This window comes from Ischnura elegans, chromosome 2 (assembly GCF_921293095.1).
Source record: "Ischnura elegans chromosome 2, ioIscEleg1.1, whole genome shotgun sequence".
Lineage (NCBI taxonomy): Eukaryota > Metazoa > Arthropoda > Insecta > Odonata > Coenagrionidae > Ischnura > Ischnura elegans.
In genome coordinates this window covers 110,522,910-110,547,696 of record NC_060247.1, presented here as the reverse complement: position 1 = coordinate 110,547,696, position 24,787 = coordinate 110,522,910, and the positions used below count along the sequence as shown (strand labels likewise).

The 24,787-nt window shown below is 36.7% G+C and overlaps 2 protein-coding genes across 4 annotated transcripts in view; both read right to left on the bottom strand.

Annotated features, from left to right (window-relative positions):
* Nucleotides 1–1,163: 1,163 nt before the first annotated feature.
* LOC124154386 lies at nt 1,164–11,504 on the bottom strand. Its single transcript, XM_046528074.1, has 6 exons — nt 11,287–11,504; nt 8,387–8,493; nt 6,175–6,290; nt 4,842–4,993; nt 3,525–3,669; nt 1,164–1,497 (listed from the first exon to the last, which is right to left on the bottom strand). The coding sequence occupies exons 1-6, from the start codon at nt 11,315–11,317 to the stop codon at nt 1,305–1,307; spliced, it is 744 nt and encodes a 247-aa protein (XP_046384030.1). The 5' UTR covers nt 11,318–11,504; the 3' UTR covers nt 1,164–1,304.
* A 3,456-nt stretch (nt 11,505–14,960) lies between these two features.
* The window catches only part of LOC124154390, a 102,753-nt gene continuing 92,926 nt past the window's right edge, over nt 14,961–24,787 (bottom strand). For 2 of the 3 annotated variants that reach the window (XM_046528086.1, XM_046528084.1), the window contains exons 2-6: nt 21,832–21,923; nt 19,831–19,949; nt 19,351–19,502; nt 18,797–18,947; nt 15,597–15,889 (exon numbers count right to left, since the gene is read on the bottom strand). In XM_046528086.1, coding sequence (XP_046384042.1) covers nt 15,742–15,889; nt 18,797–18,947; nt 19,351–19,502; nt 19,831–19,949; nt 21,832–21,923 — 662 coding nt within the window. In that variant the 3' untranslated portion in view covers nt 15,597–15,741. Of the gene's footprint in view, nt 15,574–15,596; nt 15,890–18,796; nt 18,948–19,350; nt 19,503–19,830; nt 19,950–21,831; nt 21,924–24,787 lie in introns of those variants that run through there. The other variant, XM_046528085.1, reaches the window with a different exon arrangement.

The following is a 24,787-nucleotide window of genomic DNA, read 5'->3' as shown; positions in this document are numbered from 1 at the left end:
TGCCCTTTGGTGAGTTATGCGTATGAAACTCAGTACTCAGGAAAAATATGCTTATTTAACTATACATTCTTAACTTAGAGTTGAAAAGCTATTTGAATTATTTACGCCATAAGTTATATACTCGGGTATTTTCGATAAAATTACCAGTTATTTAATTTTTGGCGTAGCACCTTATATTACGGGGAAAGCACATACATTTTTAGGTATTCTTGCTTTCAGATTAATTTCAGCCTTTGTGTCTTTTGGTAGGACCAACGATACTTACTTGACAAGTTGCATGGAAAGCATTTAATCGTAAGAAATTCATCGAGTCTCGTCAGAAACTTATTTATGTTTTTTGCGTGTATGAACCGCCGTGAATGGAAATATGCATTTTTCTTTTACAATCGTGATTGGTGCAATGAACTGGAATTCAATGTCGTCCGGCTCTTATCATCTCAAATTTTCTTATGCTCTAGTTTTAAACAAAAAATCATTGAGGTATATAATTATCTCCTATATTTACTAGCCAAGTCATTAGATATATTTCTCATGCAGAAATTCCTAAAATTGGAATGGAACGACGGAGTTATTTACATTGTATTTTCTTATTTATTAATTTTAGGTGCATGAGCTTCACTTCACAGCGAGTGATATCAGAAAAGAATCCGATAATACTCAAGAAGACATCAGTTAATGTTTCAGTAGTAGGATATTGTGCATGAATGTGTTATTACCTGACACGCAATGTTTGAAGATTTATTATCTGAGCGTTTTTGATTCGGTTTTAGTTCTCAAAGATCAGTGAAGTCTTCAACTATGCGAATTTGTTGATTTTAGAATGGAATATGGTTGGTAAATCAAATCGCAGTTTAGTAAGAATTTTTAAGAATAATGTCACCTATTGCAAATAATAAATGTAATATTACATGCGCACTACGTTTTTCGTTTTGGTCGTAATGATTGCCATAAAGCATCTCACCACCATTTGAGTAACAATTCATATCAGACTCAGATATGGACATAAAACATTTTTTTCTTCTTTTTAGTTGGCTTAGTTAGTTTTCTTGCGTATTTACTTCTCACACATGCGTAATGCGCTGGCTAAAAAATAAACTCTGGCGAAAATGGACTCAGAAACTCCGTACATTATGTAAGACAAATAAATATGAAGAAATTTCAAATTCAATTTAACGTTATTTATTTAAATCAAATGTGTCAGTAGACTGCAGCTTTGTGTCAGTAGAAATTGACGTTGACAATTTTTAAAGTAAGTAGAGAACTCTTGATGAAGAATAAGTTCATGAAAAAATATATTTTATGCTTTACAATTGATCACATTCGGCACTCAATACATCGTGTCCATTGAAATAGTAGTTTTTGGGAATATTGTCGAGATAATTGGAACAAGAGGTTTCTTGTTTCCATTTCGATATGATCCTGGTCACAGCTTTTTTCATCTCCTCTGAACACTTGTCAAACTTTGCTTCTGCGCACTCCATGAAATCGAGGTACTTCCTGAAATGATAAGATTCCATCAAAACCAATTGACGTCACTGCGTATACTGCTGAACCCACGTGTAAATTTTCATTTTCCAAGGATAGCGGTATTTTTTAATTTCACTGAATAACACATTGACTGTAGAGATGGGTAAAAAAGAACCGAACTGCAAAAACGAACTGTTCACTGAAATGAACCGGTTATAAAATGAGCAGTAATAAAAAACTCCGAGTTCACTGTTCATGACGGCAGTGCACACGTGCGACGTATTCGGTCCAACAGGTAGCTTATGCTCACCAAGAGGTAGAGATGGGTCAAAAGGAATCGAACTGCGAAAACGAACTGCTCACTGAAATGAACTGGTTATAAAATGAACAGTTCTCTAAAACTCCCTGTTCACTGTTCAAGTCTACGCTGCAAAATTGTTGCGAATTCGGTCCAGAAGGCATGCTCACGAAGAGGTATTTTGAACTGCAGCTTTTTCCAGCAAGTGCGTGGTACAACAGATGGCAGTTACGATGCAGACCATCCAAGGTCCACGAATATGAACAGTTTAGCTGCTGAACGGATCGAACGGGTTTTCAAAATGTTATTAGATTCGTTTTAGCTGTTCGTTTTATCAGGGTATTCATTTCTCGGAGGGCGTTCTTTTTTTGGAGGCTGTTCGTTTCCTCTTACTGTTTATTTGGGATCTCGCATTCATTTTGACTTCGCGTTCATTTGAAAATTTGCGTTTGATGAACAGGATGCGATGGTTCTGGTTCGCGGTCAATTTACGGGTCGGTTATCTGTTCGTAATTTTTACTATGGTTCAAACTAAATTTAGACATTAGGTTAAAACTTTATTTTGATTACTTGTATTAATGCAAACAACTATTTCAGCAAACGGAAAAGTTAAACATAAATTGTTTAACTGTGTCATATCCCTGGCCTATTCTACAAGTGGGCAGCAGATAATGTCCTGCACACGGATAACCAAGCAAAGGCCTGGGACAGAATTTGCTTGAAATTACGATGACAAACTGCACGAACAATATGATACCAAACTACGCTTTCATTTATTTTAAACGTCCGATAAACAGTATTTTCTACCTGAATGACCCTGACTGTTCGCCATGAACAGATATTTTGAAATGTTATTTTTACTGAACAGGTTCGAATGTGAACGGTTCATCAAAATGAACGGTTTAACCCACCACCAATTGACTGGATGTGTATATGAAGGGAAGAACACTAGGGAGTGTACCGCGCAAAATGTTAAAACTCTTCGTGGAACCGATTTAAAATTGTCATTTTATCATATAATGCGCATAAAAATCGCCTTCGAGGCCCATCAAAGCCAGTGCATATACTTATGTATTTTTTTGGAATGAGCGCATTTTTTGTGAGATTTCATTGAATAAATTTATGGGCATGAAGGAAAAGTGATTGTTTTCTAGATCAGCTAGCAGTTTATAAGGGGAAGATCAAATACTAGGTATTCACAGAGGTTAACAGTTTTTACTTTTGTGGGCATATGGGAACTAGTGGAAAGTCATAGCACATCTCACGATAGATAAGAAAATCTTACTCTATATAAAATAATTAGGTATTGGTATAGTATTTTGTTCTAAAATATTGAGAATAGTATAGTGTTACACCATTGAATTGTGCTGTTGTATGGTATTGTATCATTTAGATCTATTAACTTTTACTATTGAGTAGAGTCAATATCGAGAGATAGAATGTAGTATTTCGCGTATTGTTATCAACTTATTGATAATCAATATTTATGCATGTACCTCAATTCTGCCTACGCTTTATGGTGGTCTTTTTTGAAATTCAAGGTACAATACAAATATTATATAAAGGCGTAGTTTTTTTGGATGGATCAAATATAAAAGTAATAAAAAAATACTCAAGTGAGAGAGGGCCGGGAGAGATTCAGAAGTATCATATTTTGCTGGCGAGGGGGGAAGAGGGATCAAAAGTGTGTTTGGGCTACACATGAACGGTCCTTTATTAAAATGGAGACCGATTTGCCACTGATCGCCAGAATACTCACTGACATATGAATTTTTGGTCGAAGATATCCTCCTCTGGGTAGTCGCAGATGGCTACCCCGCTGAAGTCATTTGCTCCACCCAATCTGGATTGACATTCACTCGAAACGTTGGAGGAGCAGGTGCTTTGATCTTCGTTCATGAGCACTGGAAACGGAGAGTTATTTATTTATTTACTGCATGATACTGCAAGTAGGTTATTTTCTCGTGACACCACTACATTTAAACACATTAATGACAAATCTACCTACCTAATTACAAAGTAAACAAGCAGACAATACACCCATAGTAAAAATATAGTACATTAATCATAATATCATGCAACTAAAAAATGAATATTGACCAAAATAACCCAATTTTAAACTCTCATTGATAAACCATACTGTCATCAACCAAGACCCGATTAACACTTATTGCTAATCAGTTTGGCATTTGCGGGGAAGATCTTAAAAATATCTTCAGGTATTAGGAATAGGAAGATTTTTTAAAATGCCTGTTTTCTATTTATTGACCTTAATTTTGAATTTATGATCGTTCCTTCCCATGTAGCAGGGTGAGTCCAGCTTTAGACCTGTGTAAAAGACTCGAGGAACAGAAATATGGGAGGTCATTACGTATTTACAAGTGAAAATTGCCAAATTCGGAGAGCTGTTGCGTATTAAGATGAATCGTTCAAATGGTGAAGTGGAAGCTCGAGGGAACCATGATGACATGATGGAACGGAACCGCTTTCATAGATGTGAGTCTTCAAAATCATGCAATAAATCGCTCGTATTATGCGGTTGCTCATTGAACTTAAGACCTACGTACGAGGCCTAATATGTAAAGCTATCCAAATTTGAGCCCAAATCCAGAAATACAGAGTAAATTTCAAGAGTTGATGAATGAGGTAAAATGTGCACGGTATTATTTAGACCCGAGAAAATATTGTAAAAACCAATCTTAGTACATCGGCCATTTAGCTATCCCACATCAATAGATCGAGCGATATTATTTAAGATGAAAGTTTGGGCCCATGGAGGATACCCGAGAGGTAAGAAGGCTTCTATTATCTCCCACTTTCCTTTGCACTTCCTCATTGCCTGCTCGGTCGTTCCTTCTTATCTTCATCATGCTTCGATAGCCTCACATTTCAAATGCTTTCGCTCTTGACCTATCTGCTGCTGTCAGCGTCTAAACCTCGCATCCATAGATAAACATGCCACATATGTAGTATCTGATGGATTGTTTCCTTACTTATATGCTTTAATTGGTCGAGGTCGAGAGCTTGCTTGAGAACGCGTAATGAATGAAAAATCGAGGAACATTCCAATACATACCGCTCAGTAATTCGGCGTCGTTATCACACAATGCACGGATACTCTCCTCCACCAATCCACCCACGAAAGGAACCATGGTCACCGACTTGTTCGAGAATGACTTAAAATCGTCGACAGCTTCTCTAAGGCATTGGAAGATCTCGTCCTGTTTCCTGGAATAAGGTAGAAAATTCGTTTTTCTGTGTTTTGCATTAAAAATATACGCATCCAGGCTAAAGGAACATTAATTACTTGATGCGATTTTTAGAACCTTTCCTCCTCCATTAGTGTCATATCGTGAGATTTGGTTTAGACCCCTACCTTTAATCTCTCGTGAGATCGTTCAAAATACGTATTTTCAAAATAAATAAGATAGATTAGTATGCTATATTGCATTGAATTATTAAAAAAAAATAGTTATTTTTTATTGAAGTTTAGTTAAGACTTGTATTTAAGATTACTATGATCCCAATTTTTCTCTGTTTCTTGTGGAAAAGAAATTACGCGATACTTGCCAGGACTCTCCCACACGTGATATAGGGTGAGAATTGGTTTGACCCCTCCGCCCCTAAACGTCTCACGTAATTAATGGATGTACCCTGTCCAACCTCACCCACAAAATTGTGCCTACACTGAATTATCAGCTTCAATTCCTCCTCCTGGAAAATCACTATACTAAGAACGAGTTTAATTACAGACGACTAAAGAAACAATACTTGTGGTCAGTCATAGCAATATTTTATCTTATTTAGATTTTAAAATACTAAATAAAACATTTATTACATTCTAGCCGGCAACCCGGCGTTGCTCGGGAAGGATGGTATCCAGAGAAGGGGAACTTAGAACTTGGAATTCATGGCTACATTGGTTATGGTTGCATGGTCATATTGACCTATCAATGGGAAATTTTGGAAGAACGTCAGAAGAAAACATGATTTGCCGGCAATGCACGGTTAAAAGTTGAATTGGATAGATCACATCACCATGTTTATCAATATTGGATAATATCCGTACTGATACTTTGTTTCCCGTGAAACTCGGGTGAATTTGTCCGTCAGCGACGCAATTTTCGAGTTTTGTAAACCCATTTAAATGCGCGGTGGGTGACAACACATTAAGAGGACGACTTAAAGACCCTCTTTTGTAATATTCGTGGTAATAGTAATGAGTGAACGACGCAAAGTATGCGTCGGACGCAACCGAATGAAGTACTATAGGGTTCACGAGCATTCGATGCACTTTTGTGCAAACTTTCGTCGCAATCCATGCAGCCGAATGGTAATGTATAGCGCATAGACAAACCGATGATATGCTCTTTTATAATATTATTGACAATATGTTGAATTTTTCTTACCTGCAAATGTGCTTGGATTTCACGTACTTAGTTTCGTTATAAAGTGCCATCGTCTCATTGATCTTTTCCTCAGTGTATTGTTTTGAAGTGCATTCAAGCATTAGTTCTTTTCTTTTCTATGGAAAAATAGATTTTTCATTATTTTCAGAAGTGACAGTCCTAAGAATACATATTTTTTCTCATTCATCCTGTATTACTTTGTACAATGAAAATAAAATATAAGACACCTTTTCATAATTTTCTTATTTATCATACATGCAATCCATAACAGTAACTGGTGTTTAAGTAAATATATGCTTTCTATACCCGCTTATAAGACAAGGATAAAGTCGTAAAAATGGATTTGTATGCGCACGACAAAACGCTAAACATGATTTTTATATAGAAAGAAGCACTGAAAAAAATGTGGAGAGAGAAAGAGTTTATTGTAGTTTCATTGTGATTGATTTATCAACAAATTCTTTTATAAATTTGACATTTCTAATCTCTATCTCTAATATATAAGATTCTCGTGTCACCCTTTTTTGTTTCCCAACTCCTCTGCAACGGCTGGACCGATTCCTATGAAATTTGGAATGTACGTGCAATAGGACTGAGAATATGTTGTTAACTATATTTCATTCTTCTCTAGGGCCCATGAGGCTATGGAATGGGCCCTGAGTCATTTCCATAAGAAATACATGTAATGTCCGTTTTAAATGACTGCAGACCTTTTTTCTTTTGCATAATTAAATTAGTGATTATGTTCACGTTAAGTTTAGATATATACCATTGGAAAGAAAAAGATATGCAAATTCTTATTCTTGCAATCGAGTTTCGTTTTCCACGTGATTTACGGTGAATTTAGAAAAAAACATCCAAAAAAAGCTGAAATTTTACCGTCCCCTTGACGAACGTCATCATTGTTTATGCCGTTTGAAATCTCTTTCTATGACCATAAATTATGAATGGCAATTTCCAATGAGATATAATACTACCACGAATCCCTATTATTCCAACAGACGCACCAATTGAATACAAACGGGTTCAATTTCCAATTAAATTGGCATTCACAATGAAAAGTCTCAAGGCCAAACGATGTCTTTTTGTGGCTTCGAGGTAATTATGCGTGGCATGTTCACGCATGGGTAAACAATCCAGTTTGTTTGTTTTGGCTAAAGATAGATTTACTAAAAATATCGTACACTCCATTGAACTAAGAGGCTGATAACGTTTTTTAAGACTCATAATTTGTGATAGATATTTAATTTGAAATTTATTGATTACTTGAAAGCCACCCGGTGTTGCTCGGGAAGTACAGTACCCAAGGAAGTGGGTAACTTGGAACCTGGAATTCATGGTCACATGGCAGAATTTTTAGGTAAAAGAACAAAGCAGACCTGATGATGGTATACATACATAACTGCAAACAATGGAAACAATGATTTCTGTGTTTCGCGCACAGGATGAACTCACGCATACCCCAGGAAAAAGATTTGCACCAAGAGTATTAATAGGTAAGAGTAGAATCCTTTTAGTTATGTTTTACCAGACAGTGTCAAGGATTTTGTCTACCCAGCAGGATTAGCAACCAAAGAAGTTACATGACGTGACGTAACTAGTGGTAATGAAATAAGGACGGAAAGGACGCTTCGGAAAAAACCAAAAGTAGCACTACTTGATTTGGGAGCATGAGATGCACCTACGAACCAACTTTTTTTGATGAACAGAAATCCTCTTTTTTATATATAAATGATAATAAAATTACAATGAAAAAAAAAATAAATGTTTACTGTTTTGTATAGGTCAACAGTGTTCACAGCATCTTCCTCTTTCAGTCCCATACCACATCCCCACACACTTAGAGTAATTTAGTTATTTTTTATTTGACCACCAAAATATTTACTAGATACCATTTATGTGACAAAACGTTTTCGGGTCAGCTAGTACCTATAGATAGTATTAAAGTATTTAATGCCAATAATTTTCTGGATATTATGTGAGAATGACCAACAAAGTCTTCAAAAGTAGTTTATAGTTTCACATACATGGTTTTTAAAATACAAAATATGTATGCTCAATTAGAAAATATCAAGCAATCGGGAGTGGTGGAGGGGTTCGGCAAATGTTTATTTTTTGCTTACGAGAGGGAGGGAGGGGTTTAAAAATTTGCTCAACTAATACTTGAACGTTCTTTACATATAAATATGATAATGATTGTTAAAGTACTTACATCAGACCTGCCCCTGCATTCAAAAAACTCGTTGAATGCGGCCTCCATGGAGTCCGGTTCCTCAGTTGTCGTTGCAAGAATAAGAGTAGGAATCACTAAAATAGTGCCTGTGGTGATACAAATGCAAGAATGATCAATGATCAAGTAGATGTGAACTAGATTGAATGGAAATTTACGAAAGACTTGAGGATGCATATCTCTTGCTCGATTTCTCTTTTTAGGAGATAGATCGTTAAAACTTGAAACTTATTGTATCAGAAAACATAATCACAGGTACATACGACAATTACGTACAACATAACGTACGGCATTATGCACTATTTCATTCTCAAAAAAGACCACATACATTCACCTTCTAGTATGACTTAGTGTGTTGTGTTGAAACCTGTCTCAAAGGAGAATGACAACGTATAGAGTTGATACGTCGGTCAGATCATTAATACATTTGTGAAGCATAAGGTTAACTAGGGAGAGATGCCTAACATTTTGTAAAATAACTATATTTCTTCCTACTTTGTTTTTTCGATTCAACTAAGTAGTACATATGGTGACTTGTCTCGTTTCCGATGTGCACACAAAAACGTATACTTTTATCATTCTTCTCTTAGCTGTAAGAATTATTTTTGTAAGACATTACCCCGCGGCGTCTATCTCGTATGTTGTGGGTAACACGACGACCTCTAAGGGTGATACGCCGCATCTTATTTAAACTAAAAATTAATTCTGTGTTCTGCAGCTCCACTAAACAATGAAAATTGTCGCATTAGTGAAGTTTTGAGTAAAATAAAATATACAAATACTTTTGATATATTTCCACTATTTTTTCAAATTAATAGTACATGTAAACGATTTTAATTCAATTGAAATGCAGGCTGTAAAACTAGAGCTATGTTTATGTTATCACAATCCAATGGAGTTAACAATTTTTTTAGCACGTAGATAATCATGGCTTTATTCCTGAACGAAACACATTTATTCGTTTCAAATGCCTACTGAGGTGTTTCAATAAGGTGATCCAGCTAAAATTCACACACTGTTGCCCGGGATGTTCGATATTTTCCACTTCAATTGGCATACAATACGACACCCACTCTCCATTGAAATTTGGTACCAGGCAATACGGCGATTTCTCTTTGCATCCAAACATTTCGTCAACTTTGCTAGGCTACATGTTGCCTTAGAGGCGGATGTCGGGGCTGTATGTTGATGTAGATTATATTTCTGGAGGAAGCATCATTCAGTGCAAATATCATAACAAAGGGGGGTGAAAGCAAGTCCAATAAGGAAAGCGTGATTAGGAAAAAATATATACCACGTCAACACAGCCTAAGGTCAGCGGATAATTAATACGTAGCGCCTCGCGTTGTTCGTTTCCAAAGCAACCGGAATTCCTCCTTCAGTCTTTCTCAGCCTCATAAATAAATTAAAAAATAGCAATGGAGTGTAAAATCACGTGCAATTATGGCGGAAGCATGTGGTACTGTGCCGAGGATAATTCTCGGCAATGCAACTGTGTAGGAGAGGTCAACGTCTGTCCCGCCGAATCTAATTTTAGATTCTTCTCTGGGCGCTGTTTAATTGGTTTTCTAAATGCCCAGAGTGTGTCGCTGAGTGCTGAGAAATCCATTTATTCGAAATATACGCATTATAGTATTTGAAATGGTAAGGAATAGCATTGAATATTTATGATTTGAATTTTTTATCATTACGGAAATAAATACACCCCCTAATCATAGTTTATTTCCATGATATGGGAATTGCTCTGCGATCAGTGTCTTAGTAGCGACTTAAGCAAGTCTATTTAAATCCGCCGTGGATAAAAACACATCTAGCGGCCAACTGGTGAATCTTATATCATAATATTGGAGACTTGAACCTTAACGAAAAAATGCACCGAACATGTCCGCAGCGATGGAGAAATATGGCACAAAAAACGGCGTATCTAGAGAGTAAATAAAAACCAAAGTGATTTCCCTTCTCTTTGCTTCGACTAGGACTGGAAAGGAAACATCTCTGGTCTCTGGTTACCCAAAAATCCCTCCTAGACCTTTCTCTCTGTCTGGGAAGATCGCTGATTGACTGATTCCGGTGACATGTTGTTTTCCCCAATTCAAAATTCTAATCCATTGCATTAAACCCTCATTATGATGGGAATTCATCTCAATTTTAATGTAGCACATGCATAGTCCTTAAAAATTTTCCATTTCCCACTCTAATATTGAGTATGAGCACTTCGGTGTGGTCCGCATATTTGCCTGCCGGCAGCCACTATGACCTTAATTTGTCTCTGAGGACAAGCGGAGATCATGGGGTGCAGGCAAAATAATTCTAGTATCAAAGTTGGGAGTACTAAGCTGCTCATTAAAAGTTGGAAATTGATACCAAGGTGCTATTGCACCACGACCGGTGTTTGGGCTATTGTCTTGTCAACAGGGATCTAACGGGTGTACCTGTGTATTACTCCATAATCTTCGATGTTTAAGGAGCGGTGCGCGATAATTACCTACTGTCGTCGCAGAAATAATGTTCACTCGATTCTCAAAACGAATATGCGAAGCTCGCAAAGGGACACCAAATTCGTTATTTCATTCCTCGTTCCATTTACCGCACATTTAATTAGACTTTGTTATTAAAAAATTTTCTAATAGATTTATCAGGATAGTGGCGAAAAAAAGTACAATTTTTGAACAAGTTCAAGCATACCACCGACTTTCGTTGCCCATAATTAGGAGAAAAATCATAAAATTGAAACCAAATTTTATAAATATTTTGATACAGCTATTTGCGGTTGCACCTCGCTTCATTAAGCCAAGCCTCTAAATCCGTCAACTGCATTCAATTTCTATTTATAGGTATCTGTATTAACGATGCGTGTGAGAATTTTAAAAGTATGTACTCACCAATAAAGATCAGATGACTCGAATGCGCCATTTCGATCGGCAAATCTCAATCCAATGTAGAAGAATGAGTGACGGAATAATTCGTCGAAGACAATTTATGCGACGCACTCCGGTGTCCTGCAAACTGATTCAAGTGCCCTTTCTGCGCGTCTCATGAACTCATAAAACTGATCCTCTGCGAGGAGGAAATGTCGCCCCTTCATTATCGAAGTTGTGACCTTGTGAGGTTGAGGGCGAACTAATCTTGAAAATAGCAGCCTCTTAACGGAAAAGATGGCATCCAACGATGATGATGATGAGTCGATTTCAAATGACGATTCTCGCATCCACCGATTCTCGGGCACGGAATCGGAATCTAGAATCGATCGCTTAAAGTGAATTCCTATTCCAGGAAGATAAATATTTTGAAAATTGGCCATAAGCTTTGGGCATAAAGGCTGGCACTCACCGCATGCATTATGCGCTGTACATTATTAAGTAAACAATTCATCTCTGGAACAGTTAAAATGTTCATTGTATTACTTAAGCTGAGGAACATTACTTATATACTAATTTTCTATTTTTTAATAAATACACTTTTTGGGCCATTTAATCGTCCTTGTTATTTTATTGACGGAACAGTTGGGCAAAAAGAGCGATGAGATAAGGTTGGCGGGAGAAGCGGTCCTTGACTTGTGTCCATGAATTTCAATTCTTTAATAAAATGACGGCAACACCACTGATAAATCAATAGCCTAGCTGCTAGTATCAATAAGAGTGGATGGAATTGGAATCGATAATTGAGATTCGATTTGAAAGAATCGATATTAGAATAGGAATCGAAAAACGGTGGAATTGACTCATCCCTACAACTATATCCTCCCCCCACCTCCAGCAAACCCCTGATAACCTAACCCCCTGCCAGCCTACTCCTCTGCTAACCGACCCCCCTTAACCACTTCCGTTCTTAATTACGATTCTATTAGAAGAATGCTAGAAAAGACTCCCTCAAGTTAATTAAAGGTAAATGGAAACAAATGTTCTTTTTATTGATTAAAAAATGAAGTGAACGGAAGTAAATACAGCAATTATGACAATAATAATAATCTCTTACTTGATTTAATGTGCTTGTATAATTTAAAAATCATCCTTTTTTACCATCCAAGCTGGCTCTAGTATTGTTTTCAATAGGTAAGATAACTTTACTTGCTGATAGAAATTATAGTAATTGTCATCAATTCCGGGCATTAAAGACAATATTTGAGACAACCACTTGGTAATTTTACTAAAAATTTTAATCGATTTCAAAAGTCCTCTGTAACAAAACTAAAAAGTCTAATAAAATATTGAGAATAAAAATAATTTTTTCTAAAATCCACTTGTTCTCGAAAAGAAGAAAATAACTGCCTGCGACCCCTAACATTTTTTAGAATTTCAAATACGATTGATGAGAAACAAAAATAATTTTTAGAAAAATATTTCTATCACCAAAAACGAAAAACGTTTCACTTTCGCTGTGAGACAAATCTGATGCATAAATTAAGCAATTATTAATTCATAGCATATTTTTTTGATTATAACTTATTTTTTTGATAACTGCAAGAAACACGCTGCAACATTCTCAGCAAGTATAGTGAAAACTCTGAGCATATTTATGACCTAGTTTTTAACCTCTGATTCCTGAACTGCATACAGTTGACCAAGTCATCACAGAAAAAAATGAATGGTGCATATAAACACCTAAGAGTCAGCGTCTTATTTGCACTGAGAATACGGCCATTTGGCTGAAGTATCTAATGTTAGGATACTAACACCTTGTATTCAAACCGAAAAAGATATTATGATTGATTTCTAAATTTGGCGTGCAATTGCATTGCTTTTATGATGCATACTTTTGTGAACCTTAGTTGGTGCCTCCTTTTTCAATTCCAGGTGTAATCCTGTAGATTTACAATCAATAAATCACAAGTCATTAAGTGTGACCTTATTAATTATGATAAGTAATAGTCTAATGATTGAATCATCACTATTGCTCTCTGGAAAATAATCATACAAAAATTTCGACTTCACTAAATCCATCCCCATATAATAGTCGCCCCAAGCATTGGTGCCGGAATTTATCAGCTATAAGGCAGTATTTCTTAATGTATTGCTGGAATTACAAATGGATTGAAAAAATCGTATCTAACAAATTATTCAAATTTACTCCACGCTATTAGAGTTTTGATCTGTGTGAAGATTTCCAACAGCAAGTACTCATCTGTGACAGGGAATGTCAATGATATGAACGTAACACGTAATTGTTGCAAATCATAGTAAAATTTTTATATTGATATTAATGATAAAAAATTAGTGCAGTAGGAATATTATGAGATATCATGCACTGGGCTCGTTTTCCGTGAACATTTCACGGTATTATTTTACTTTATCGGAATTCTTGCATTTAAATTCGTATTACGTTCTTTTATTCCGGTCATTTAATTTCATTTTTTGCCTTCATGCGGCTCAAAATGAAGGAAACTTACCAACATATTAAATCATATATCGCCCAGTCAAATTAGCCCAAAAAATTTGGGGTACCCTGGCACAAATTCCCAACAAGCTGAAAATTAGCATGAACGTTAAGGATACCACTCCAATGAAATCGTGAAAAGTCCCCATCCATTCTTATGAATGCTTGAGTGCAGAATGGATATCTGCTGAAGTACGGAACCCTGCCCGTCGAATGAGATGATCGCGTTAAAACGCTGTTTAATGATTTATTATTGTAGTCGAATAGACAAGGAGTGCCACGATATAATATAGGACCCTATGGAGCTACAGTGGGTTCGGGGGTCCCAGGGCGGGCCCCGCAAAGGATACGCTCTCGAGGACCGGTAACCAAGTCGGAGACTTATACGACCGTGCCTCTCGAGAGGGGGAGGGCAGAGGAAGGGAAAAGGATTGGAGGCATCGCCGCGATGAGAGCCCGACGACGCCTCCAGGGAAAGGACGGGAGAGGAAGGGCGGGGACGAGGAGTCCCGCACCGTCACAAGGCGGGCGGGTCCTACTACTAACGAAACCAAGCTTACGCTATTAATATTCTACCAATTCTAGTAGATTTTCCTATAAGGAAGAAAAATCTATCGATCGAATCGGTAGATTCCTATGGAGCTACAGTAAATTTTCACCCAAAAGTTCAGCGATCTATCTTTTTTTTTTTGGCCGATAGTAGTATGGTCAACATTTTATTGAAAATCATAAAATGCCATTTAATAACCTGCTCTTAAAGAAAGGCGCCAAGAGGACGACATCTTAACGTCCCGTCCGACGGAAAGAGCGCTGTACTTCATATGATTTCCATTCTGCACCCAAGCAGGTATTGGGTGATCTCTGAAAAATGTTTGCCTCCGCCGGGAGCTCAACTGAAAAGTGAAACCAAAAAATTTTTGCGTTGCCATAGCTCGGTAACTAAGGAAGTTCCACCCCATGTTAATGGGACGAAAACTGCTTAGAATTGTGTCCCATACCACCTCCTGAAGTGTTGTAGGTTCCTCCTGAAACACTCTGTATTTGAAATAATCATAGGGAATACGATAGATAGAAAATATTTATTGTTAAGGAAAATAAAATTCATAAGAACAAAATTATACAGCAAAATTAGCAGGAAAATTAATTTCAAAAATAGAAAATTTTAATAATGAAAACCATTGAATTTTTACAAATGTCTATGTGTAATATTTTAACATTTCGTTTATTACAAAACGTCAAATGGATCAAACATAAGTAAAAAATAGGCAAACGGATATCTCCAAGCCGGATTTGACACAAAATATCTTGTATTATTAACTTAAGAAATAAAAAATTTCTACTGCAAAAAGGAACCATAATAAAAAGACCACAAATTTTAAAAAAATAAGAGCAACTTATGCTGTTCCCGAGACATTGAATAATCATTAAGTTTTATAAATGCTTTAACAGATATGCTATTCCCGAGAAAGTAAGTAATCATAATATTACATTAGAGGCGGGACTGGTCCATGGGGTAGCCAGTATTTGTTCTAATTTGCAATTTCTCAAAGGTGATAAACAAAAGAATTATGTTATAGGTATCACGTCCTAGGTATCGTGAACGTGTAGTAGTACTTCATAAGAAAATAAAACAATATGAACAGCATAAATTTCAACAGTATTTGTCTCTGGGAGATCTTGTTCTCGAACAACAGACCTTTATTGAGATATATTTCAATTCAACAGGATGCGAATGAAGTATGCCAGTAAATTCATTCATGGGAGGGTGAGGTGGACGGCAGTACCCTTGGTTACCCCTATGAGTAAATAAATCTTGATGTAAAAATATCGTGAAAATTTATTGTCTGAACCAAAAACACAATAAACAAAATTAAAATTAAGTGATGTAATTTTAGCACCATTTTGTCCAATCTTTCTCATTACAGGAAACTGTCGTGAAGAAACACATACCTATCATCAAAAATTCACCATATATCATTAGTCAGCTCATAATATTGTTCACAGGAAGCGGAGGTCAATAATGTCGATTTTAATGTAGCAAAAGTCGATGCTAATCGGTTTGAACATGCCGAAGTAAAGTTACTTGAGCAATCAAAAAAATCGACCGAATTCCTGTAAGAAAAGATTTGAGTTATTAAATGCATTGTCGGATGTGTTATTCGCAGTTCTCATAAATTTACAATTGTCAAGCAGTAAAGTCGTGGATATGAGTAGTTACACTCGAATCAGTACAAGTGATTTGATAAATAAAAAAATAGTCACGTCACTTATACGCTTCGAAGCAATTTTATTTCATCTTTATTATTATGAGGCCAAACTCATGATTATCTGAATTCGAGCGCCCCAATCATCATGTCCGAGATGTGTAACATCCATCGCTGAAGGCTGTTGGAGCGGCAATAGCTGAAGTCAAGTGAATAACTCGGGCTACTTATTACTTACGCAGATGAGTTGCGAAAATTTTTTAAACACAATTAAATATAGGACTGAAATTAAGCACAATTTCGCACCAGCAAAATGCAAACGTGAATAATGATTTTAAACAAGGTATTTAGAGTAATCTAGTCGACTAATTTCAACACTGCATCGAACCTTTACACACTGAACTGTTGATGATACACCTTGGCCTACTGTTCACAATCTAAATTGAGAAATCCCAAATAGATATATTTATTTATAAACAAAACATATGTTAAGCGTATGTAAAAGCCGGACAATTAAATATATTTGCGTAACTTAAGCGAAATCAATATTGTGGTCGTCGTGCTGCGATGTTGGTACCATAGATCCCGGGGGCCATCTAGACAGTTTCAGGCGTTTTTTTTTTTCAAAAATCGTTCTTATTTTATCATGAACCTATACTTTCCCGTACCTATGTAGAGTTTTCACAAAATTTTACTTCAAATTTACTTGTACGCCCGCGCTCCCGGGGAGGGGTTTGGATGGGAAGGAACAAGGAAAGAGGCGCCGCCGCGATAGGAGCCCGTCGACGCCTCTGGGAAAGGGATAGGTTTGGAAGGGAAGGGACGGGGTAAACACCTCACCGCTGTAAAAGCGAAGAATAGTTCTTAACTCCTGCGTAAGGTTTGTGTTCAACATCCGAAGAGATACCCATATTTCACCCTACCTTAAAAATATTGGTTGGCTTCAAACTAAAAAACGCCGGAAATATTTCCTAGCAGCTTTTCTCTACTCACTGTTTCGTCACGAACAGCCCGATTACTTATATACGCTATTTAAAATTAAGCAACAAACTACTTCGATTACCACGAGATCAGATATAAATTTTGAATACTATCCCGCCCATCGCACAACTTCTTTCCAGAAATCTTTCCAGGTTGTTGGGTCAAATTTCTGGAACGAGTTGCCTAAAAGTGTGAAAGAAATTCGGTCTCTGAAATTATTTAAGTCAAAGGTGTATAGCTTATTGCTTACCGCCACGCTGTAATTTTGATTTTAAATTGTATGTCTTACCGTTGTATACATTGTATAAAACTTGTATCACTGATTGGATATTGTATAATATTTTTTTTTCTCTATTACTCTTCACAATGAGAAATTGAGCAAATATATTGAAGTATGTATATATGCTTTGTGAATTGTTTTGTTCTGAGAGGACATCAGTCCTAGAATAATAAATAATCTTTCTATCTATCCATCTATCTATAGAAGCGGAAACGGCCCACCTAATAGCGAAACCAGGCATCAGCCATTAATGTGCCGACGATTTTGGTGGATTTTCCTATTAAAGAGAAGAGAAAAATCCACCCATCATTTCGTTGGATAGGGCGAGGGGGATATCCCTCGATCTCTCGAGGGGGAAATCTCTCGATAACTCACAGGAGATTGGGACTGTCCAAAAAGCGCAAAAAAACACCTCACGTAACTAATGGACGTTACTTTAAGGCTAAATTACACGTTCACTTTTTTGCGTCCCTCAGAATGATAGCTCCACCGATAGAATTTCAGGGACCAAAAAAGAGATGGTTAGACCCATCATTTTCTGAGCCATTCCCTCCGTCCCATTTATCATAACTTATTCCATCATTTTCCGTATTTAAAACTGTCATTAAATTGAAAGGGAAACGTGGCGTTACAATTGCTTTTAGCTACCGTCTGTTCTAATTGACTGAAGGAAGGTGTCAGCGATCGTTTCAGCGACGGAAAAAGGGACGTGCCGAAGGATGGGAGAAGGGATGGGATTTCCATTTCCCGAGCAGTTGCGAAAAATTATCGCCAATGGTGGTAATTTTTTTTTCCAACATCATTGAAGAGATCGCTGGAGATGTGCCTCTGGATGGATTGAAAAATTAATCATGTGATTCAGGCTATAAATACAGATTATAAGAGTCTAAATGACTACACAAAGGTAGGCATTAATATGTAATCTGCATCAAACACTTCGAACCTGAAGACGCCAGCTGCAACGCCGGCGAAACTTTCGTCATGAAAATGAATCGACGCGGAGGTCAACCCGAAAACCTTGCTACGCATGCTGCCCCACCCCGCCATAGTCTCTCTCACGAACGACTGATTCAGTCGGAAGTACCCAAAAAAGGTTGTATCGTTTGTTCCTTTCGATACTTGATTTAACTATCGCTAATTGATTTACTATAGCTGGAAAATATTAAAATTTGACCTTTGACTCCACTATAGCACACATGGGCCATGCTTTTAACTTAGTTGTTTTTAGCATATTTCTACCAGAATTACCAGAGCCGGTAGTTCAGTGATATCGATCAGCGTTCACCTTCCAATTAAATAAGTCAATCGCAAAGAATCGATCGCCGGTCACTACTTATGTCAATGAAGACCAAAATCGGCCATCACCTAGGCCAGTCACGACCGACTTCGGTGTCGCGGACGACTGAATCGGTCAGAAATGCCCAAAAAAGGTTGTATCGTTCGTCGGGGTGATTCTGGTCATCAATCGATCACACCAAAGATTTCCAAAGCGTGAGTCGGTCGTCAGGACCATCCATTCAATGCTATATTTCAATGTTATAAGTGTATACTTACTTGCACACGTATTCCATCGTATACAGATTAGCAAAATAAGAATCTTCCAAATCGCAGAGCACAACAGCTTCCATGTTATGGATGAAGTCTAAACATGGATTACAATATCCCCAACTATCGCGGAAACAACTCATGTCTTCGTCGGTTAGGCCTGAAAAGTAGATGAAAGATATTTAAAATCACAATCAAAATTAATGAAGTTATTTCTCCAAATTCGCTGAAAATCACAAAAAGAATTGGCATTGGCTAGACAAACAAAGCCTCAGACCAAGTTCGTGGATTATAGATCTGGTCATCATCAATGCTTTTGGAAAAGGCATTACATACCGAACCTAAAACTGCCTTTGAAATCATGTTACATTGCATGGTGCTCTGTAAATTGACGTGAAAGTGAGGAAAGTTAGATACATAAAGAGACAAACCAAATAGAATATCGCCTTTTTATCCCATATATGAAGAAATGCGCTCAAAATGTAATGGCGTGTTGCTGAAATTTCTCTTCAGATTGGAAGTTATCTTTTCAGTGATCCAATAACGTAGGTATCACCAATTACCAAGAAACATTTCCTCTTCGTTTTCACAGAAATAATTTGCGATTGTATCAACCATATACACGCTGGATGGAAGCATAGTCTTTGCTCTATTGGAGACTCTCTTCATAGTTTTGACTCCTTGTCTCAGACACTCTTTTATCTGCACTCGTCTCCTGGAAGAAAGATTCAAGTATGGCATAAGCATTCTTTGCGCAATACAATACTGTAATTCCATGAAATCAAGATACTGAAGAAGACAGGTTGAATTAGAGCATATTATGTGATCGGTGGCCCAGCCTGTGGGGAGTGGACGTATAGAAACCGGTCGCAAGTGAATAAATTATTGTGAAACATGCAAAGTTTTATTCTTTCCTGAAAGTGAAATCAAAAGTCCTCTGAGGGTAGAATAATCAATCAGACATTAACTTAAACACTACATGCAGTAGGACAACAAATCTCAATCAGCAACGCTCAAGTAAGTAATGAGGTATCTCTGCTCACCTGCACACATGTTTGCATTGGATACATGCAGTAGTTGTGTTGTAAAGACTTCTTGTTTTGTACTCCTTGTCCGGTGAGAATTCATTTGAGATACATCGTATTACAGGCTCTGAAAGATCCTGAAAAATTTTTACCTTACTTAAATTTCATAATTGTATCAATTAATAATTAACATTTATTTGACTGTTTGTTCGCAATGCGTCTTTTAAATTTGATAATGCATATGAAATGAAAGCTTCTCTTCAAAAGTCAAATTGACAGTATTCATGGGTTAAAATTGGACTACACGTTGTGGTTTTGTCATTTATTTTATTTCGATTTTCGATTTTTAACGACCCATTTTATACGTATTTTACGACTCATTAAAAGTTCAGGTCGATCCTATTGTTCTCGAATATATTGCATGAGAATTTAATTTAAATAGTGTAAGTCCTTAAGAAATCAGCATGCATATATATCAGGGCGTATTTAAATTATAAGTCTGAACCACGTTTTTTTAAAAATAAATTCAATCCGCAGTTCCGCAGAATATCCGCAGTTCAATGGTGCCGGCACTTTTCGAATCATCTGAGATGGTGAAAATATTCCAATTAATATGAACTAAGGCAACAGCATTCCCGGTAGTATACTCTTATTTTAAGAGAGATAAAATCAGAGTAGTAATTTATCATAAATAAAAAACATCGCTCATCATTACATTTTAAGTACTTAAAAGGGAAAATGTTAGAGCTGCGGACATTAATTTAAGCGCGAAAAACTTCACCCAAGAAATCATTTGGAAGTATTTCTTCAGAATGTAGAAGAATTAGCATCTACACCAAATCGCAGAAATGAATACATTATCGCCAATTTCACATCGATTGTTGAAGAGTTCTCTTTGTAAAAAATTATTGTAATAAGATAAAAACAGCTGTAGATATTTTCCATACAATTTCATTCGCTCAAATCGGATTCAAAGTTTACACGTCACTATCAAAGGCTGACTGAATAAAGAGACCTAGCATGGTAATATAAATTGCTGGAGGGTGTAGGTGATATCAACTTTAGAATTATAAGTTGAAGGATGAAGAAAACATCAATGAAAAGACCAGAGGCAACTGAAAGTAACTTCAGAGGGCTTCCCAAAATTTCATGGATCAACTTTGTTTCAAACACTAAGGTTGTGCATAGAGTAGGCCTAGATCGCCTTCTTAGGAAGAGAAGACAAAAATATCACCTCTGGGACACATTCCAAGAGGGTAATAATTACGATTTTTCCAGTGTGATCTTGGAAGGGAGAGATGAAGGAAAGCGCCCAAGAGGGAGAATAAAATGCTCATGGGGACAAAACATCAAAGATTGGAAGCAAGGAGACTGAATAGAGGAGGTCCAATATCATGCAAGGGTGATTTCCGTTTCCACTTCGCTCGCATTGTAATCGGTTTTCAAAATATGAGTGCAATGCGATACAGTTTTTACAATATTTTTCACTGCCTACTTTGTTTGTAATTTTGAGAAATAGCGATTCCCTTTCCTTTGCAACCAAGTTTTTGTATATTTAGTATTTTTGTACGTTTATCAATTTCTGTACTTTGCTCTGTTTAGGAAAATCATTACTTTTATCCCTTGGATTCTCACCCTCTCATATATAAATTTCGCTTAGTACCGCTAATTACTCCATTTTTCATCGTGAAACTCGGATCTATATGTCCGTCATCGACGCGAGTGGCAACTTTTGTAAACCCATTTTAGTGCGCGATGGCTGACAACAGATTTATAAGCTTAATTCCTCTTTTGCAATTTTCGTGATTGGAAGATTGGACTGTAATTTTGAGATAATGGGGTCCAATTTAAACGGGAAAGAGAGCGATGCTTGAGCATCCAACGCACTGAATAGTGAATGGAATCAAGAAGAACAAGGTGTCAATAATAAGTCTACAGTGGCAATTATAATTTAATGATAGAGGCGACACTCTCATGAAATAAAAATGACACATAATTTGATTCTGATCCATAACTCACAGCTATTCTTCTCCGGCATTCCAGAAAGCTCTCAGTTATCAGTTCTGGCGGAGGTGCAGCGACTGTGAACGTTGTAAATGCTATGAAAAGTCCTGGAAATCGAGAATAAAATTTAAATTAGTAGCATATATATCTATGGAGGTATTCGGGTTGGAATCTTTCGAAGTGTGGTGGTGTGGGAGAATGGTGAAGATCAAAAGGATAGATAGTGAGGGCCAGTGGCGTAACTATGGGGGTATTGATATAATAGATTCCCCCCAAAGACTCAGAGGAATAAAAAAAATATTTAAAACTTCTTTTTCTGTTTTGAAATATGAGGGAGTGAGGAGCCAAGTGGTACAAGTGATATTTTTTACAGTTAGTATTAGATACTCATAGAAGAAATATGCAAAACTTGACGAGTGAGTCTCTCTTCCGTACTAAAATCGAGTGGAAAATCAAATCCGTTACTAAATATCTAGTTAATCTTGTTTGTTTTTTTATCTAATTTCTATACCTAACTCAATATATAAAACAATATAGCGAGTACTCGTTGCCTTCAAACACCCTCATATGATAACTGCATCGACCAGTGCAACTGCAGCTAAGTTCCAAAATAATGTAAAATGTACGAGGGGGGATCCCAAAATAACAGGCCAAAATTTTTAGAAAATTCAAAATTCAACTTTTTGTGTAACAAACGTAAGTCACCTTCGAAGTACTCTCCATTTGCACTGATACATTGATTAACAAGTTTATTTTCCACTCCGCGAAACACCTTTGGTTCTCGTCGTTTCCGATACCTTACAGTGCTGTCTTTGATTTTCTCTTCACCTCTGTAATGTGTCCTAAGCATTTTTTTCACCACCATTGTCTTCCGGAGGAACAAAAGGAAATTACAAGGTGCAATATCTGGTGAGTAGGATGGCAGAGGAAGCAGTGTCCTAAAGTACAGGCAAGCAGCTACACGTACCACTTTTTGATCTGGAGTCAACAAGCGAGGGATGAATTTCGCTGCGATTCGTCTCATTTGCTACTTAAGCTGAAATTCGATCCAATGTACTCAGTTATGTGCTTGACTATATTTTTGCGATCTCCGAACATTATTGAACAGTTCCTGTCAACTTTCGAATGGCTTTTTCTCAGAAATGGTATATCATAGAGAAAAAAGTATTTTAACAATTTTGCATATTATTTCCTGATCAACAATTTTGGTCTGAGCAATTTTTATAATTAAACAAACCGTTTGGCCAAAAAATGCATAACACCCATTTTTGTGACCTTTCACCTTGAGAAAAATATTTTGCACACACGGAATCGATGGGGACTTTTCAGAACTTCATAAAAGTGGTATTCCTAACTTTCCTGTAAATTTTGAGCTTGTTGGAAATTTATGCAAGGATCAACGTCTATTTTTACCGGGAAATTTTGATTCATTTATAGGTATCAAATCGTCTTCAATATAATCTTAGAACGAGTTCAATGCTTAAGTATTTAATCTTGGGTTGTTCATCGCCTTTCTCCTAAGTTAAGCTGTTTTAGGATAACGCATCATTCCCGTTTTATCGGTTCAATTTTGGCTCACTTTCCAGACGAATTGCACGTTTAAAATTTCCGCTACTAACATCTCTAAAATCTCTAAGCATATGTATGTAGTATAGAGTAGACATTTTTTAACTATCGATTGCATCTCGGATATGAAAAAATTAAACCTCAGTGGCTGGAAAGAGCTATCTATATTCTTCACAAAAAAGTAATTCTGGCCCTAAACCAGCCCATTTGCATTATTTATAAAGAATATGTCCCAGAATTCACATAACAATGATTTAAGAGACTAATATTGAAAAATATGGCAAAGGTTTAGAATTCTATGCATCATGTTCACATGCAACATTTTTAAAACATTGATTACTCGACGAATATAAAAAGTAGTCTCGTCGACGCCATGTTTGGGCTGCAATTGATGATATTTATGTTGATATCTATAGGTCATAGTCACATACGGTGCAGCGAAAAAACTTAGAAGAAAACTAACTACAGTTTCGAAATGAGCCTGCCCTTTTTAGCCTAAAGTATCTCAAAGATTGAAATCAACAGAAAATGTGTTCAAAATTGTTCCCCAAGGTAATCAGTCGAAGAAAATAATGCGGGAATCAGTTTTCCTTTTAAGCCACTCGTGACAAAGTTGGTGGAAACAAGGATCAAAAAACGATGTTTTAATAGTAGATAGAATATATTTCACAAATAATTTCATTGACAGAATCTACCTCTGTATAATAATGTTAAATAATACTAACAGTCGCACAAAATACCTACAAGAATATACGAGCATCATAAGAACTCTATTTGATTCATATATATTTAGCAAATCGCCTTTCAGATTCTCTGAGAACTGAGAGAAATGCATAGGTATTAAATTTTAGGTTGTTAATCGACATTCTTCAAAGTTGCGCGGGTTTAAGATAACTAATCGTAATTTTGACCCCCTTTCCTGACGAATTCATGTTTCAAGTTTCCGCTACTAACATTTCTAAACTTTCTAAGACGATACCTTCACCGCTCAGGCGCCCAAAAATCGTCCACCGATTCATAGCCGCTCAACTGGGAGCCAAATAATACGAATGCATGCAGCTGGCAGTAGCCGGACCACAAAAACTCACACTTTATTCTACAAACATCGGCGGTTAGCGGTTGAGCTCTGCCTACCACAAGCTGAGCGTAGGTGTATTGTTGGTCTTCTGGATGAGCGGATTTGATTCGGTGGGCGATTGTAGAGTGATTGTGCAGGTTACGTGTCGATAAGTATTATAGAGTAGACAGTATTTAATTATCTATTGCATATTGGATATAAAAATATTAACTCTGAGTGGTTGCAAAGCTCTATGTTCTTAATAAAAAAGTAGTTTTTACACTATAATCAGCCTATTTGCATTCCAAGAAAAGAATAAGTCGTGGAAGTCGCATAAAACTGATTTGA